Source organism: Hylobates moloch, unplaced genomic scaffold (genome assembly GCF_009828535.3).
Source record: "Hylobates moloch isolate HMO894 unplaced genomic scaffold, HMol_V3 SCAFFOLD_15, whole genome shotgun sequence".
Classification (NCBI taxonomy): domain Eukaryota; kingdom Metazoa; phylum Chordata; class Mammalia; order Primates; family Hylobatidae; genus Hylobates; species Hylobates moloch.
The window spans coordinates 44,193,228-44,212,438 of NW_026652290.1; the positions used below are offsets into that span (position 1 = coordinate 44,193,228).

Below are 19,211 nucleotides of genomic sequence, written 5' to 3' on the forward strand. Positions count from 1 at the left end.
CGGACGCCATGGCTCATGCCTATAATCCCAGCACTTGGGAGGCCAGGTCGGGCAGATCACCTGAGGTCAGGAGTTCGAGACCAGCCTGGCCAACATGGCAAAACCCCGTCTCTACTAAAAATACAAAAATTAGGCATGGTGGCATATGTCTGTAATCCCAGCTGTTCGGGAGGCTGAGGCAGGAGAATCGCTTGAACCCGAGAGGCAGAGATTGCAGGGAGCTGAGATTGTACCACTGCACTCCAGCCTGGGCAACACAGTGAGGCTTCTGTCTCAAAAAAAAAAAAAAATATATATATATATATATAAAAATATATAAATTTTTATATTTTTTAAATTATGGTAAAGGCACATAACAGAATTTACCATCTTAGCCATTTTTAAGTGCACAGATCAGTTCAGTAGTTTTAAGCAGAGGGATATTGTTGTGCAGCCCATCTGTAGAGCTCCTGCCATTTTATTTCCAAAGTCTCTCTCACCTCATTGCATTACCAGAATTGTTTGAGCTGCTCATAAGTCTTTTTATCACATAAATGATATATTCTAGGCCCAAATCTTCCTTACATGTTGACATATTATTGAATTTTATGTTCGAGAACACAGTTAAGACCTCGATGTCTAGTTGGAGAAACACTAGAGGCTTAAGGGAAAATTCAAAGTCACTGCCCATGTTTGTGTTTGTTTTGTCTCCCTTCCAAGCAGCTCAGTCTGCAGTAATAATGGAGAAGGAATTGCATCAGCTGAAGAGAGCCAGTTATGCCAGTACAGATCAGCCATCCTGGATGGAACTTGCCAGAAAGAAATCTCAAGCTTGGAGTGACATGCCCCAGATTATAAAATAGGTGGGCAGTGTGCTGATAAAGCATGTCCACTACCCTGACAAGCTACTTAGTTAAAAACTGCCAGTATATTGTGGCAAACAAACTGTGAAACTTAAAGATTGATTTTATCATCAAGTTATGACGAACTTGGGGAAGAGGAAGGAACCAGGCAAAACAAACAGGATAAACCCAGCCATACTCCTGGGCCAGAGGGCCCAGAAACAAGAACAACATTGAAAAAGTCCAGGAACCAGTTCCTGTGCCCAAAGGTACGAATGTGTCTTTTAGAATTCCCTTGACAAAGAAGCCTCAGACAAGGAAGAAAATAGAAATGAAATTGGACACATAAATAGGACATCCAGCAAAGGCCAGAAGAGAAGCCCTTCTAGGAGAAGGGACATCTGTGCTTCCAGCTGAGATCAGCCCATGTCTCTGGTCGCTGTCTTGCCTGTGGATCCTGTCTTCTTTCATGTTTACTATGAGGCATGACATTCATGGCAAAACAGGGATGCCGTTTCCAAGAGCAGCTATAAAACAATCTGTTTTCCTAAAGACAGCCACTCTGAGAAGGAGATGAAGGAACATGGCAGGGTTCATCAATTCATAGACTGTTTCCAAAAATAATTTTTAGACTTTTCCACTAGGCATCTGTGTCTTTAACCACTGCACAATGCATTGCCTGTTTAATAAAAGGTTTCAAACATGCCTCTGTTCTAAGTGTAAATGTTATTTCTACTCAGATTTAGAGAACATCCTCCAGCACTGAGTTAAATGCAGTGAGTAGGGTTTTGCCTCATACATGCCTCATTTAAAATTCTGAATTGGGTTAATTGTGGAGTTTGAGTTTTTTAGGGTTTTTTTTTCCCCAGTGAGAATTTTGGAAAACAGACGGTAATGTAGGGTTTTAACTCTTTTCATCTATTTAGTACAACATACTAAATATATAAAATTTCCTTAGAAGTTATAAATCTTTAGCATCTAATCAGTCGAACCTGCATATTTCTGTTGAAAGCTGGGTTGCCAGTGCATCGCCAGTATGACCCATGAATGTGGAATGTGGAAAAACCAGGCAGAAGGAAAACATATTTGAAATCTCAGAATTGTTTTGGTTACATAATGCCTCTTTACTGTTTAAAATAGTTCCAATTTGTTCCTTTGAACAAGGTAATCTCCATGGGAGTACGTATAGCTGGGGGCATTTAGCCATCAGAATCAGTACAACTTCATGATATACTATAATTTGATTTTATATACCCTAGGGCCTTGCTACTTTTATCGTATTTTCCATCTTCATGAATATTATTTTTCTAGCTGTTAGTACTACACAAATTGATTGAGCCTACCTTTATTGAGAAAGTCCTGGGTCAGTTTTTTCCCCAACCAAATTGATTTACTAATTGCATTCTCTTAGAGAACGTCAACACTGAATTCCATGGTGAATATGCTCTAACACAAGAACTCCATCCATCTAGTCTTGCTTCCAAAGCCGAGGCGTCTGTGAATTGTTTTAACTGGCAAAAATTATGTTGGCTATTATTACCCCCAAACCATCGTTTCTCCTTAGCAGATGATCAGATGAACCGTTTTGAGGCAGCAGATTTCTCTGCAAGATCAAAAGTATTTGGTTTGGTTTGGTTCAAGCAGATGCTGATATTCTCTGTGTATTTGAGGACTTGGTTTAATTCTCACTGACGCCTGGTGAGTTAGAAGGGTGCCATTTTTAGGACACTGGGAGAATTCACTAGGGTGTGGCCCTGCAGTTGCCACTTTCAGCATGGAGGTGGTGACCCTTCTGTTGTAACCAGCTGAGACGTTGGCCGAAATTTGGGGGTGTTGGAAGTCCACAGTGGCAGCAGAGATAGTAAAAGCCTGCAAGGAATTACCAGCCCTGGTTTTCCTAAGAAGAAAGACGGGGGAGCAATTACTGAGCCAGCCACTGCTCTGTATTTCATATGTAATTTAGAATCCTCTGCACAGTCCTTTGAGGGTAAGTACTTATGTCCACTTTGCAGGTGAGGAAACTGAGGCACATTGAGGTTAAGATCCCACAGCAGGTATGCACCTGGAAAGTGACTCCAAGGCCCATGCTTTTAAACACTACCTTCGAGTAACATCTCCATTTTTGTATTTTATTTATTTTATTTTATTGACAGGGTCTTGCTCTGCCCCCAGGCTGGAGTACAGTGGAGCAATCTCAGCTCACTGCAGCCTTGAGCTCCTGGGCTCAAGCAATCCTCCCACCTCAGCCTTCCAAGTAGCTGAGACAACAGATGTGCACCACCACACCTGGCTAATCTTCCTTTTTTTTTTTTTTGTAGAGATGGGGGTCTCACTATGTTGCCTAGGCTGGTCTTGAACTCCTGGGCTCAAGCGATCCTCCTGCCTCAGCCTCCCTGAGTGTGGGATTACAGGCATGAGCCGCTCCACCCAGCCAACATCCCCATTTTTAAAAAGCATTGGTGCAGCGAATCACTTGAGGTGAGGAGTTCAAGACCAGCCTGGCCAACATGGTGAAACCCCATCTCTACTAAAAATACAAAAAAATTAGCTGGGTATGGTGGCAGGCACCTGTAATCCCAGCTACTCAGGAGGCTGAGGCAGGAGAATTGCTTGAACTCGGGAGGCGGAGGTTGCAGTGTGCCAAGATCACACCACTGCACTCCAGCCTGGGCGACAGAGTGAAAAAAAAAATTTAAAAATAAAAAGCAGAAAAAAAAATTTAAAAATAAAAAGCACTGGTGCAGTGGTGAATCTGTGGTCTCCAAGACAACCCAGACATGAGAGCACTGAACTTGACCTTGGGGGTTCCTATGTCCTAGGGACACCTCATCCTTTAATTCCTTAGACAGACTGGAAAAAGGGAGGGGGAGGCGTTTATAATTTTTAATTGTGAGCACCTGCCTCAACTATGTGGTATTTTCATTCATCCATTCACCTCATTCAGGTGATGCTTTAGTGCCTGCATTCTATGAGGGCCTAGGGACAGCTGATGAAAAAACAAGTAACAGGCTAACCTTGTGCCACACCTGTCTTATTTGGGTATGGGGCGGGGGACAATAAATAAATGCAAAACATACCAAAAAACCCCAAGTAAACATAGTAATAAGTTCAATGACGAGTCTAAAACAGAAGGTCTTGATCATGGTGGAAGGACTACATGAGACTGGGTGGTTAGTGAAAGGTTTGCTGGAAGTGATCTAATTATAAAAATGATCATGGTAGCCTAGTCTAAGGTAATGCTGGAGGTGGAGAGAAGTAGATGGATTCAAACCACAATTTAAAGGTAGCGTCAGGTTGGGTGTGGTGGCTCAGGCCTGTAATCCCAACACTTTGGGAGGCTGAGGAGGGTGGATCACCTGAGGTCAGGAGTTCCAGACCAGCCTGGCCAACACGGTAAAACCCTGTCTCTACTAAAAATACAAAAAAAAAAAAAAAATTGGCCAGGTGTAGTGGTGCATGCCTGTAATCCCAGCTATAGAAAGGCTGAGGCAGGAGAATCATTTGAACCTGGGAGGCAGAGGTTGCAGTGAGCTAAGATCACACCACTGCACTCCAGCCTGGGCAACAGAATGAGACTCCATCTCAAATATAATAAAGTAAAGTTAGCATCAAATCCAACATGCAGGTGGATTTGATATGGTTGGTGTGAGAAGGAAAGGGTGGAGGTAGAGATGACACCTAGATTTTTGGTTGGAGCTTCTAGGTGAGTCGTGGTAACACAGAAATGGGTGTGGAGGGTGAGATTCACAGAAAGGAGTTCAGTTTGGACATCTTAAATCTGAGATTCCCATTAGACATCTAACTGGAAATATCAAGTTATACAATTGCAGGTCATCAGCATTTGGATAGGATGGGAATTCAGGGGTCTAGACAAGGGAGAACAGGGTGGGAGGATTGATCCTAGGACACTCCTGTACTAGGGATCTAGAGTTGTCGAAAGGGTCTGTGAAGGAAAAGGGAAAGCAAGAGCGAGGCAAGAAAAAGTGCTGGAAAGAAGAGGGAAGAATCAGCTGTGTCGAGAGGGAACTGCTGAGAGTGGGATCTGCTGAGCGTGGGATCCGCTGAGAGTGGGACCCGCTGAGAGTGGGACCTGCTGAGTGGGACCCACTGAGATTTGGACCTGCTGAGAGTGGGATCCACTGAGAGTGGGACTCGATGAGAGTGGCATCTGCTGAGAGTGGTATCAGCTGAGAGTGGGATCTGCTGCTGAGAGTGGGATCTGCTGAGAGTGGGATCTGCTGAGAGTGGGATCTCCTGAAAGATCCAACCAGATGAGAACAAGAGCAGCCATTGGCTTGGGAACACAAAAGCCATAGGTGGCTTGACAAGGGCCCTTTCTGTGGAAAAGTGGGGGTGGAGGCACAGGCAGAGTAGGTCAAAGCTGGCCAGCCTGTAGCTACATCAGCTATAACCCACTTCCAAGAAATTTTACTCATACATGAATAGGAGCAGAAGAAATGGCAGTAGCTGGGGGCAGAGAAGGTATTCCTATTTATTTGATACAAGAGCAGGTTTACGTGTGGATAGGAATAGACTTGCAGGAGAGAAGGGAAAATTGCTGAAGCAGGTCTTTCTGAAGCACGCCTCGCCGTCCAGAGATTCAGACAAGGATGAAGCACCCACACCTGCAGGCTGCTTTTGTTGTTCCTGGAAATAGGAGCCCCACGTTTTGATCCAGCCGATAAGAGGGAGCCACTGTAATGATGACATGGTCATGTGCTTGCCCTGGCTAAATGTGGACACTGGCCACATTTTCCTTACCATAGTTTTCCTTACCATGGCTTGAGTGTTAGTGCTGAGCTTTGGTATTCAGGGAGAAGGGTGTGTGACATTATTTGGGCGTACAGCTCTCTGACAGCCCATATATATGATTGATACCCCAGGAGTTTCCTTTCCCCTGAAGAGCAAGGTAAAATCAACTTGGATGCCAGCAGATTCTATGCATGGGAAATCCAAAGCTTTCCCCGTGGTTCCTGGGTCTTCTGTTTCTACTGTCTCCTTTGCATTTGGGACTTGTGCATTCTTGGAAGTTTTGCTCTCTTTCCCCAGAACTTGGCCCCTTCAGCAGTCTGCAGAAGAACTGCATGCATATCTGCATTCTGTGTCTTGGTCAAACCTGTTAAATAATTGGGACTAGGGTCACAAGGAGGGGACGCATCCTGAGGGACATGGCCCTCCCTAGCTTCCTAGTCCCACAGCTTCACCTGCCTAGCAGGACAAATTTCCCTTGTTTGTCTTAGGCACATCAGGCCTGCCTTGGGCTCTCCCTTATACATCACTCCAAGCAGCTTAACAGAGAATGTCTTCAGAACAAATGGAGTCATCCCACTGAGGAGAATGTGATGAGTAAAATGTTCTCCACCTCATTCAAGGCTATGCTTTGATGAGTGCTTAAAACCACCAGCAACAGGATCTGTGGTTCTTGTGATTCCATCCATCCTGAGTTGCCACGCTCCTCAAAAAAAAATCCATCTTATAGGACTGACAATGCAAACGGCCCTGAAGAGAGTCCTCCTCCATACTCCATCCAGGTTTGGATAAGCCTGTCCCTGAGACCGTCACCATTTCTGACTCGGGTGAGGCTGCCCATCTGAGGACAACCCAGGCTTCTTTGTGCACACTTCGGAGGGGATGCTCGTCTATTTCATAGGCAGAGAGTCATTGAGAAGAAGAAAAAACAGGGAGCAAATAGAGGTACCCCTGACATTTTAAGAAAAATGCAGCCAGTGAGATGGGCTGTAGATTAGCATCACCATTAAATGGAAAACTGAGGAAGAAAAAAATTCAAAGACAGCAATTATTATATTAGATTCTAGGGGAAAAGACAGGAAAATATTTCTATAGAAGATTTGAAATAGAAATATTTTAGGCATTTCAAAGTATGTCCACAAACGCTGTGGCAGTCCTCTCTTCAATGCGTGTAGCATAATTCCCCTTCCCTTGAGTGTGGGACAGACAGAGTGCTCACTTCTAACTGCAGAACAGTTAGCAGATGGGAAGATATGGGCTGTCTGAAGCTAAGCCATGAAAGACACAGCTGCATTTGCCTTGCATGTTCTTGGACCGTTCACTCTGAAGGAAGTCAGTCCCTGTATCTCGAGGACACTCAGGCAGCCTGTGGAGATGCCCACAAGGCTCGATGGCCAGCAAGTTGGTGCTGGTGGCTGAGGCCTCCCACCAGCCAAGTGGATGAACCGCCTTGGAATGGGCCCCGCCAGTCCCTGTCAAGCCTTCAGAGGCCTGCAACCCAGCTGACACACTGACAGCAGCCTCACGAGAAACCTCAGATCAGACTGCCCGGCAGGGCTGCTCCCAAACCTTGACCCACTGAAACTGCAGGTATTATTAAGTCAGCACGATTGGGGATAATTTGTTACACAGCAATAGGTTTTTCATATTATTTTTCTGGATCTTAAAGTGAAAAATCCTTACTTGTTTTAAAGTTAACATTTTAGCTGGGGTTAAGAATATAAGCATAAGCACAGTATGAGAAAATGTTATTTAACACCTCCCAAACGGCAGGCTGTCTCAGGCTGTGCAGCAGAGATATCTGGAGGCATACTTCAAACACCTGTGGTCCCCTCGCATGGTTTGGAGTTGTTCTGGAAGCAGATGCCCAGTTGGGAACCGCATCGCCAACCTCAGCCCCCTTCCACCCAACACACACATCTGCCTAGGCCTATAATCAAGTCCTGGCTCGTGGAATGTAGGTGGAAGTGATACGCACCCCCCAATACAAATCCTTAACTTCTAGAGAGGGTTCATGTGAGGACAACCAGGATGGCAGGCGAGAAAGTCTCCTGTGGGTGAGACTTCACAGAAGCGAGAGGCTTAGCTCAGAGAGACCCAGGGGAGGGAGGAGAGGTTTCAACAGCATCTGTTGAAAGGAAAGAGGAAGAGAAAATGGACTCATTCTGTATAACGCCACAGGGAACAAACCAGGACCATAAATGAATGTTTGAGAGGACAAAGAAAGACATGTTTTAACTATGAGAGCTGTTCAGTGCAGGACAGGATGTCCGGTCAGGAGTGAGCTCTCTGGCACCTGAGGGGGCAGGCTGCCGGAGGACCTCACCCCTCCAGGATGCTATATGGATCCTCACCCTTGGAGGAAGTCTGAACTAAGCGGCCTCCCCAGCCTGGAGCCACTCTGCATCTAGAACTACAACAGGTACTATCTAAGGCAGGGGCATTTTATATAGTGCTCTTCTTAACTATTTATTACCAAGAAGTAATCATTCAGAAAGTCCTCCAAGTAGGCTTTTATGTAGAATGTCATTGTCCAGAATGCTTTGACAGCTTTTTATTACCAGAAGGCAGCCATGCAGAACCAGCCAGTCAGAAGACGGCCCTCTGGGTCCCGTACACATCTGCTTCCCCAACCCCACCTCTGAGCCCTTCAGTTGGTTCTGTTGAACTCCTGTGTGGAAGGAAATATTTATCCCTTGATCGATGGAAATAATCTGTAGTGAATAGGTGTTTTTGGATCAAATAGCAGAAATAATGCAGCCTGAACACATGTGTGTTGGATGACATTTGCTTTCTATGCATTGTCTAGCTTCCTTCCTGCCTTCTCTATTGGGAAATTATCCTTATTCGCATGGAAAGAAAAGAGAGGTGTGTGTGATGTCCAGAAGGTGACTAGAAACAGCAGCGGCTGGGCTGGTGGTTAGGGTGTGCCCCAGGAGTCCAGCCTCTCCAGAGAGCACCCTGAAGGTGTGCAGGCAGGCCAGAGGCCTCCAGACCTGCAGGCCTTGTAGCCTAAGTGGCCCTCCCTGCCAAATGCCCAGTTTGACAGCTGCTATTCCACTTGCAGAAAAACTGAAACTCAATATTGAGCTCACTATCCAGTAAGAACAAGTTGCTCCTGAAGGATTTCCCATGGGAATAAGAATTCTGCTGTCAAACTTAGGATAATGCAAAATTGCATTATCTTTCTACTCAATCTTTCAGGAGCAGAAGCCTTTATATTTAGATTCTCCATCCCTCCCAAGGAGGGGGCGGAGGGATTGTTTTCATCACCACTTACCCCTGCCGCCCCACTTACCATCTCATCTGTAAGGATCAGGTGCTTCCGCCAGTGCGGGCTGCCCAGGCTCCCACAAGGCAGAGCAGGAGGCAGTGGTTGGACACCCGCCATAATGCTGGGTATAGGGCAGCCCACCGGAGCCTCTGCCTCAGATTGCCCTGTCCTCTCAGAGCACTGTCCACCAGTGGTGCTGAAATGAGGAGTTTACAAAGGATATAGGGCTGGGCACTAGACTCACAGTGGCCAAGATCAGAGCCGGCTTTCCTGGCACTGTCTAGAGACAGATACGTCTTGGATCAATGGGGACCCTGAATGTAACTGCAGGGGACCTGGGTCCCAGCAGCTGCTGCCCTTACAGGCAACAGTTCCGTGCATCCACTGACACCTCTGCACTGGCCATAGCAGGGTTTCAGAGCTCTCTTCTCTCTATGATCTCGTCCCATGGGATGCTGGGCTTCAGAGCTATACTATAGGCTAAATTGGGTCCCTCAAAATTCATATGTGGAAGTGTTAAACCTAATGCCTCATAATTGGCTGTATTTGGAGACAGGGTCTTTAAAGAGATAATCAAAGTAAAATGAAGTCACTAGTGTGGGCCCTAATCCAGTATGACTGGTGTACCAAGAAGAAAAGGAGATTAAGACGCAGACACACACTGAAGGAAGACCATATGAAGACAGAGGTGGCCGTCTACAAGCCAAGGAAAGGCCTCAGAAAAAATGAACCCTGCTGACACCTTAATTTTTGACTTTCAGTCTCTAGAATTATGAAAAAAGTAATTTCTCTTGTTTAAGCTGCCCAGTCTGGGATACTGTGTTATGGCAGTCCTGATTAACATACAAGTCTAGTGTAGTCTACATTTAGGATTGTGGTTGCCTCTCTGGGTCTAGGCTAGGAGAGGTGACCTCTTGGGCCCCACCAACTCTGAGCCTTTGTGGTCAGCCACAAATAAGGCCAGCTTATTTTTGATACTTGTGGCAGACAGCTTTTTATTAAGAAAAAGAGTCTGGGTGTGGTGGCTCATGCCTGTAATCCCAGCACTTTGGGAGGCTGAGGCGGGTGGATCACGAGGTCAGGAGTTCCAGTCCAGCCTGGCTAACATGGTGAAACCTCGTCTCTACCAAAAATACAAAAATTAGCCAGCATGGTGGTGTGTGCCTATAATCCCAGCTACTCCAGAGGCTGAGGCATGAGAATCGCTTGAACCTAGGAGGTAGAGATTGCAGTAAGCTGAGATCGCGCCACTGTACTCCAGCCTGGGTGACAGGGCGAGACTGTCTCCAAAAACAAAAAAGAAAGAAAGAAAGAAAAAAATCACCTTCCATTTTTAGTTCTCTTCGCTCTCCCTAGTTCCCAATACCTTCAGTCTCTGTGCCCCTCCCTCCTTCTCAGGACATTGCTTTGATTCAGTCTGGAGAAGGCTGCAGTCTTCATCTGCAAGGCACTCACCAGCCCTGGCAATGCCGTCTTTTACTTTACACCCAGTCAGCATGGTGGTGCACCTGGTACACAGTAGGTGTCTAGCTAATGTCTACTGAATGGATTAATAAAGAAGGTAATCAGCTACGTGAATGTTTCCATGCAGGGTTTCTTAGTGGGAGTGGAAGGGCAGCAGAGATGGAAAGAAGGAGACAGGTAAAAAAAAAGAGGAACTTTGTTTGAAACTATCCAAACCTGCTCTTCTCGGCTACGTATCAGACCACAACTACCTGTTATATGGAATATTGCCTTTACATGGGCATTTTGTAGCCCAAAATATGGCAAATGTTCTTGGCTAATTAATGTTCCATGTACACTTGAGAAATGCTGTTGTTGGATGAAAAGTCCTACAAATGTTAATTAGACCAAATTGGTTGATCGTGTTTTTTGGGTCATTTATATCCTTACTGATTTTTTGCCTACTTATTCATCATTTACTGAAAGAGGAGTGTTGAACTCTCAAATTGTAATTGTGGATTTCTCTATTTCTCCTTTCAAATCTATTAGTTTTTGTCTTGGGTATTTTGAAGCCTCTGTGGTTAGGTGCAAACATGTAGAGAACTGTTATGTCTTCTTGGATAATTGACACCTTTATTACTATATAATGCCTCTATTCCTGATTATCTTCCTTGTTTTAAGTTTACTTTAAAATTAATACAGCTACTCCAGTTTTCTTTTGGCTGGTGTTTGCATAGTGTACATTTCACCATCTATTTCCTTTTTTAAAATTTTTAATTGTAAAGATGAGATTTTGCCATGTTGGCCAGGCTGGTCTCAAACTCCTGGCTTCAAGTGATCTGCCCACCTTGGCATCCCAAAGTGCTGGGATTACAGGCATGAGCCACCATGCCCAGCCTCCATCCATTTACTTTTAATGTATGTATGTCTTATCTTTAAAGTGGGTTTATTGTAGACAGCATAAAGTTGAGGCACGCTTTTTTATTCAGTCATAGTCTTTTAATTGGCATGTTTAGGCCATTCATATTTTAAATGGTTATTGATATGGTCAGATTTAAATTTACCATGTTACTAGCTGTTTTCTATTTGTTCTATTTGTTGTTTGCTGTTTTTTTTCTCTTTTACAACCTTCTCTGTGTTTATTTTTCTATTATTTTATTTTATTTTGAGAGTGTCTCACTCTGCCATTCAATCTGGAGTGCAGTAGCTCAATCACAGCTCACTGCAGTCTTGACCTCCTAGGCTCAAGCTATCCTCCCACCTCAGTCTCCCAAACTACAGGCGTGTGCCGTCATGGCTGGCTAATTTTTTTTCATAGGTAGAGTCTTCCTATGTTGCCCAGACTGGAAGTATTTTTTATGATTCAATTTTATCTCTTCTATTAATATATCAATATTGAATATCCCCTCTATTAAAGTATTCCTATGACTCAATTTTATCTCATTTATACTTTACAAACAGTTTTAGTGGTTGCTCTAGATTTAAAATATACATTTTAAAATAATTTGAGTATGCCTTCAAATAACATTATGCAATTCCACAGTTATTGTAAGGATTTTATAAAAATATATTTCCAATTCTTCCTTCCCATTTTTTGTGCTTTGTTTGCCATACATTTCACTTTTCCATATGTTATAAACACATATTCTATTGTTACTATATTTGCTTTTAACAGTTATCTTTTAGAGAAAATATAAATAAAGAAAAAATGTTTTACTTTGCTTTTATTTATTTTATTTTGATGCTTTTTTGACCTTTATCATACTCCTTCTCCCTAAAGATCTACCTTTATTATTTATTTATTTATTTATTTATTTATTTATTTATTGAGACACAGTCCCACTTTGTCACCCAGGCTGGAGTGCAGTGACTCGATCTCCGCTCACTGCAAGCTCCGCCTCCTGGGTTCACACCATTCTCCTGCCTCAGCCTCCCAAGTAGCTGGGACTACAGGCACCCACCACCATGCCCAGCTAATTTTTTTTTTGTATTTTTAGTAGAGACAGGTTTTCACCATGTTAGCCAGGATGGTCTCAATCTCCTGACATTGTGATCCACCCATCTTGGCCTCCCAAAGTGCTGGGATTACTGGTGTGAGCCACCGCACCCAGCCTAAAGGTCTACCTTTAATATTTATGGTAGAGTAGGTTTACTGGCAATGAATTTTCTCAATCTCTGTCTGCCTGAGAAGGTTTTTACTTCTCATATCTTTTTAAGGATATTCTAAGTCGGTATAGAATTTTGGATTGCCAGACTTTTTTTTTTTTTTTTCATTTAGTACTTCAAAGATGTTAATCCATTGTGTTCTGGCTTGCATGGTTTCTGACAGAAGTCTGTTGTAATTCTTATCCTTGTTCCTCAATAGATAGCATGTTTATTTTCTCTGATCGCCTTCAAGAGTTTCTCTTTGTCTTTGATTTACAGCAATTTACATATGATATGTGTAGGTATGTTTGTTTCTTTGTTTTTGGTATTTATTCTGCTGGTGTGCTCTGGTATTCTTAGGTCTTTGATTCTGTGTCTCTAAGTTTTTTCTTTTTTTTCACTATAAAGTTCAGTGTCTGTACAGACTGTCAAAAATTGCCAATGCTGACTATATTTCAAGTCATCATGGTGGAATATTGGGAAAAGTTTTCAATTAGCAATAACTACACCTCAGATAAACCTCATTGGCTATGATACTGCCACTGCATAAGGCTCTGTCACTAATTTTTAAAAGTTCTCAGCCATTATTTTTCTCAGATATGTTTTCTGCCTAATTTTCTCTTTCTTCTTCTTCTGGAATTCCAGTTATGCTTATGTTAGACTGTCTGATATTTCTGATATTGTCCTACAGTTCTTGGATTATCTGTACTGTCTTGAGATTTTTTTTGCTTTTTTCCTCTTTGCATTTTATTTTGGGTAATATCTTTAAGTTTACTTATTCTTTACTCAGCTCTACAAATTATACTGATGGGCCCATCAAAAGCACATCTCATCTCCATTACTGTGTTTTGTTTCTAGTATTTCCATTTGATTCTTTATAATGGTTTCCATTTCTCTGCTGAAATTACCTATCTGGTCTTGCATGCTGTCTACCTTTTCCTTTAGGTCCTTTAACATGTTAATCATAATTAATGTCTGATAGCTCCAACATCTGTGTCATGTGTGAGTCTGGTCCCAATGGTTGCTTCTTCTCTTCAGAGTGTGATTTTCATGGTTTTTTGTATGCCACATTTTTGTTGTTGTTATTGTGAGCTGGAAATATTAAATAGAACAATATGGTGAATATTCCAGTTCCAGGATCAAATGCATGTGACTAGAGACAATTTAGGAATAAAAAGAAGTTATGTGGAGGTTTTATAACCTAGAGTTCAAGTCTACAGTGGTTTGGAAATAGGCTTTGAAAAGTGGGCAGTTTAGACTTTCCCCCCACTTTAATTTTTTTAAATCAGGATAAAGCATACATATGGGTGTTTGTTTTTTTTTAAATCATAGTCTATAGCAGAGGTCAGCAAATTTTTTCTTAAAAGGCCAAATGACAAATATTTCAGGCTATGTGGTCTCTGTCACAACTACTCAACTCTGCCATTATCAACACAAAGTCATCCATACACTCATACATCCACATATTTATACAAACGAGTATGACTGTGTTCCAATAAAACTTTATTTACAAAAGAGGCAGCCAGCCTGTGGGCTATAGTTAACTGATTCCTGAGCTATAGAATGATATTAAATGAGCAAAGCCTTGCTCTCCATGAAGGAGTCCTGCTCTCCAGGATAACCACATTTAACTATTTTCTGTATTCTTTGGGTGGATGCACACATAATTCTATGTAATATAGGCTTATAACTCTATTTATTGATATATTAATCTATTGATACTCCCTCACCCAACCATGAAACATGAGAAAATTTCCTCCCAGCACTTCGGGAGCTCGAGGTGGGTAGATCACTTGAGATCAGCCTGGCCAACATGGTGAAACTCTATCTCCAGTAAAAATACAAAAATTAGCTGGGCATGGTGGCAGGTCCCTGTAATTCCCAGAGACTTGGGAGGCTGAGGCAGGACAATCACTTGAACCTGGGAGGTGGGGGTTGCAGTGAGCCAAGATTATGCTACAATACTCCAGCCTAGGCAACAGAGCAAGACTCCATCTCAAAAAATAAAAAACTAAAAATTAAAACACTTTTTAAAAAATATATAATTTCCTGTCTTACATTACCTCTTTTTTCTGTGGTAAGCAGGTAAACCCACCCCCAGAGGCCAAAGGAGCTGAGAGGTAGAAGAAAGAGACTAACAAATCCAGTTTCTCAGAAAGAAACATTTAGACTGGGCATGGTGGCTCATGCCTGTAATTCCAGCACTTTGGGGGGACCAAGGCAGATATATCCCTTGAGCCCAGGAGTTTGAGACCAGCCTGGGCAACATAGTGAGACTCTATCTCCACCAAAAATACAAAAATTAGCTGGGCATGGTGATGCATGCCTGTAGTCCCAGCTACTTGGGAGACAGATGTGGATCACTTGAGCCTGGAAGGCAGAGGCTGCAGTGAGCCATGATCATGCCATTGCACTCCAGCCTGAACAACAGAGTCATATCCTGTCTCAAAAAAAAAAAAAAAAAGTCACTCTGTTGCCCAGGCTGGAGCGCAGTGGCATGATTTCACCTCACTGCAGCCTCTGCCTCCTGGGTTCAAGTGATTCTCCTGCCTCAGCCTCCCAAGTAGCTGGGATTACAGGTGTGCATCACCATGCCTGACTAATTTTTGTATTTTTAGTAGAGATGGGGTTTCACCATGTTGGCCAGGCTGGTCTTGAACTCCTGACCTCAGGTGACACTCGCCTGCCTTGCCCTCCCATAGTGCTGGGATTACAGGCATGAGCCACCACACCTAGCCAAGAAAGAAAGAAACATTTAATAGGAACTAACAAACAGAAGCAATATCTCTGGTGGCTGAGAGATGGTTGATTCCTGTACTTGCCCTCCAGAAAGTAGTCTTTATATAGCAAGCTGCTTTTGGTAAAACATGTACAGTTGGTCATGTCTCAGACCCTCCTGCAAAATGTGTGACCACTGGGGAAGTTAGATAAGCATCTTTATAAGGGGTTATCTATGCTACAGGAATTGTTTCTTGGCCTGACTGCGGGAACACCTTGGTATTCTGGAGTCAAACATCGATCCTGATGGTGATTTCACTTCAGGTGGCATTACTCTTGCCTTGCAACAGGCTGTTTTCTTACACTCTTTCCTCCGCAACCCTCCAAGACTTGTCTTTTATCAACATATATTAATAGTTTTCCCCATTGGTTTGTTTCCCTTTATAACTTTGCTGTTTCTTTTTCCATTAACAGGAGACCGTTCCTCTTGAGCCTCCCCTTGGCAACATGAGGATCTTGCTATTCCTTCCTCACCCTACCCTTCACCCCATCTTTGCCCAACTGCTATTAATGCTACTGTTACTTTCACAGCACCCATATTTTAATGTTTGCATTCTGTTTTGTAAATTAACTAGGTCTTTGGTGCTCTGCCAGAAGTTGATTCTAAAAATTGCAAACCAAGAAACAATATTTACATTATTTTAATTATATAAATATTAGTCATTGCAGAACTAAGTAGTGTGATTGGAGAAATAAATATAATTCACTGGTACTAAATCAGTTCCAAGCATCAAAGTCACACAGATTCTTTTTTCTTATACTCCAGTAAATACTCAAAATCATGTCACATTTCAATTTTCAGTCTAACCAATAATCTTCAAGAACTCTTGTTCTCTGCACCTTTGCTGGGTCAACCTACTGTTGTTTCTTGGAAGCAATGCGCTGACATGGTGCTCTGAGACGTCCACATCTTGAATCCTCTCTCCTTTCCCTGGGAACCAACCTTGGGTTGTTTATCTTGGTTCTTCTCTTTGAAGCTGTTAGTTTTCCTAAAGGTTATCTTGAGGAAAGCTTCAGTTCTTCATATTCTAGTTCTTCATATTGAAAAGAACATCACTAATCCATTAGGCCGAACTGTTTTCTCCTTTCTCCCTGTGTATTGGTATGATTGATATTTTAACAGCCTGGAAAGCTAAGAGTGACGTCAACAACCTCAGCTGCACTGAGAGTGAGGTGAATCATTCCAGGAGAGTTCTGAGCCCAAACACACACTGGCTTGAGTGGTCCTGGGCTTGGTGTTCCCAACAAAGGCTCTTGGAACTCTCTTTAAGCCTCAGTCAGTATTTGGTGATCCAGTGGGTGTTTTCCAAGCCAGGCTGTCAGCTTGAAGAGTTCTCCCTTGGGGCAAAGTCCTTTTAGCATCTCAATTTAGGTAATGAGTTCCCTTTAAAATGCTGAAAGGACCTGATGCGGTGGCTCACACCTGTAATCCCAGCACTTTGGGAGGATGAGGCCGGCGGATCACTTGAGGCCAGGAGTTTGAGACCAACCTGCCCAACATGGTGAACCGCTGTCTCCACTAAAAATGCAAAAATTATCTGGGTGTGGTGGTGTGCACCTGTAACTCCCAGCTCCTTGGGAGGCTAAGGCAGGAGAATCACTTGAAGCCTGGAGGTGGAGGTTGCAGTGAGCCAAGATCACACCACTGTATTCCAGCCTGGGCAACAAAGTGAGACTCAGATAAGTAAATAAATAAATAAAATGCTGAACAGGTTAATCCCTTGACCTTCTAAAATGGGGAAAGCTGGGTTCCAGGGGCTGAGCACAATGCACAGAAATAAACGACGTGAGTCATTGGTTCCAGGAACTCAATTTTCTCAGCGAGGGGCCCTCCAGAGCAGCAAGTGCCAGTGGAAGCATCTCTAAATTAATTGGATCTCTTTGTAAATCCAAAGGACAAATTAAATAAATGAATTGTCTGAGGCCAATTGATTTGTAGTTCACATTTCCTCTGCAAAGGCTTGACTACAGATTTATTCATGCATTTCTGAAGCCACATGATTTAGTGCTGAGGCCTTCTTGGGCCTTTGATAACTGCCATGATTATTAAGGTCTTGGAAGGTATAAAATGTGTTTTTCCACGATATTTACTTATGTACTCTGTACAAAATGCATAAATATGTTAGCAAGAATGTTACTAAAAACAGAAAAGAAAGGGCATGTTGTTCTTTTATTTCCCCTCTAAGGCACTGCTTAAATATCATCTACAAATTGTTAATTGTTCAGCTTGCACTTTTATGACAGGGTTGGGCCTGGGGAATGAAAAACAGCTCCCAGTGCTGAGGCAGGAACACACCTGGCTGGCAACTTTGTTTTCACAATGCCAAAGAGTGTAGGCTTCATTCCTTTATTCTGTAATAGGGTACAATGGGCATTGTCTAACTTTAATTTCAGCTACTTAAAGGAAAAAAAGCTACCATGACACTTGTGATAGTTAATTTCATGTTTCAACTTGACTAGGTCACTGGTTGCCCAGAGAGCTGGTTAAACATTATTTCTGTATTTGTCTGTGTGGGTGTTTCTGGAAGAGATTATCATTTGGATTAGTGGGCTGAGTAAAGCAGATTGCCATCAGTAATACAGGTGGGCATTGCCCAATCTATTGAAGACCCAAACAGAATAAAAATAGAGCAGGAGGGAGGATTTGCCATCTCTCTGTCTGATGCTTGCCATCTTCCCCCTGCTTTTCAGGCCTTCAGACTCAATCTGCACCATTGGCCCTCCAGCTCTTAGGCCTCTGAACTAACCACCAGCTTTCCTGAGTCTCCAGCTTGCAGACAGCAGATTGTGGGACTTCTCAGCCTCCATACTCACGTGAACCAATACCGTATAATAAATCTCTTCATATGCAGTCTTGCATTGCTTAACAATGAGGATACATTCTGAAACACACATTGTTAGGCAATTAAGTCATTGTGTGGACATCATAGAACGCACTTAAACAAGCCTATAGGGTCTATGGTGTAGCCTGTTGCTCCTAGGCTACAAACCTATACAGCATGATACTGTACTGAATACTCTAGGCAATGTAACACAATGGTAAGTATTTGTGTATCTAAACATAGAAAAGGCACAGTAAGGCTGGGCGCAGTGGCTCATGCCTGTAATCCCAGCACTTGAGGTTGGGAGCTTGAGATCAGCCTGGCCAAAATGGGGAAACCTCATCTCTTCTAAAAATACAAAAATTAGCTGGATGTGGTGGTGCACTCCTGTAGTCCCAGATACTCAGGAGGCTGAGACAAAAGAATCGCTTGAACCCAGGAGCCAGGAGGCAGAGGTTGCAGTGAGCTGAGATCACCCCACTGCACTCCAACCTGGGGAACAGAGAGAAAGACTCCATCTCAAAAAAAAAAAGAGAGAGAGAGAAAAGGCACAATAAAAATACTGTTGTATATGTGGCCTGTCATTCACCAAAACATTGTTATATGGTACATAATTGTATATCTATATGCTATTGGTTCTGTTTCTCTGAGAACCTAGACTAATATACCACCTAATGGTGATCTCTAATATTGCAAGGACAATAACTATCTTATCTATCCTCACACATTTTATTGTGAAGTGACATTGTGTGTTGTCCAGACTGAGAATTTACCAGCTATAATTTCCCCCCACTTCAGAAACAGATTGGCAAATCATGATCAACAAAAGTGTGTTCACTGAGAGAAGTCACCCACTGTTTTTTTGTTGTTGTTGTTGTTGTTTTTATTATTATTATACTTTAAGTTTTAGGGTACATGTGCACAATGTGCAGGTTTGTTACATATGTATCCATGTGCCATGTTGGTGTGCTGCACCCATTAACTCGTCATTTAGCATTAGGTATATCTCCTAATGCTGTCCCTCCCCCCTCCCCCCACCCCACAACAGTCACCGGAGTGTGATGTTCCCCTTCCTGTGTCCGTGTGTTTTCATTGTTCAATTCACACCTATGAGTGAGAACATGCGGTGTTTGTTTTTTGTCCTTGCGATAGTTTACTGAGAATGGTGGTTTCCAGTTT

The 19,211-nt window shown here is 43.0% G+C and overlaps 1 protein-coding gene and 1 non-coding gene across 10 annotated transcripts in view; one reads left to right on the forward strand and one right to left on the reverse strand.

The window, feature by feature from the left end:
- Nucleotides 1-18,038, forward strand: part of CRACDL (CRACD like) — a 159,580-nt gene extending 141,542 nt beyond the window's left edge. For 7 of the 9 annotated variants that reach the window (XM_058428521.1, XM_058428522.1, XM_058428523.1 and 4 more), the window contains one exon: nt 700-1,526. In XM_058428521.1, the coding sequence (XP_058284504.1) occupies nt 700-842 (143 nt within the window). In that variant the 3' untranslated portion in view covers nt 843-1,526. Of the gene's footprint in view, nt 1-699; nt 1,527-17,901 lie in introns of those variants that run through there. The other 2 variants (XM_058428527.1, XM_058428520.1) reach the window with 2 other exon arrangements.
- On the reverse strand, nt 12,848-12,986 carry LOC116484422 (U4 spliceosomal RNA). The gene has a single exon (XR_004252580.1). It is a non-coding gene; the product is annotated as a U4 spliceosomal RNA (small nuclear RNA).
- Nucleotides 18,039-19,211: the final 1,173 nt, after the last annotated feature.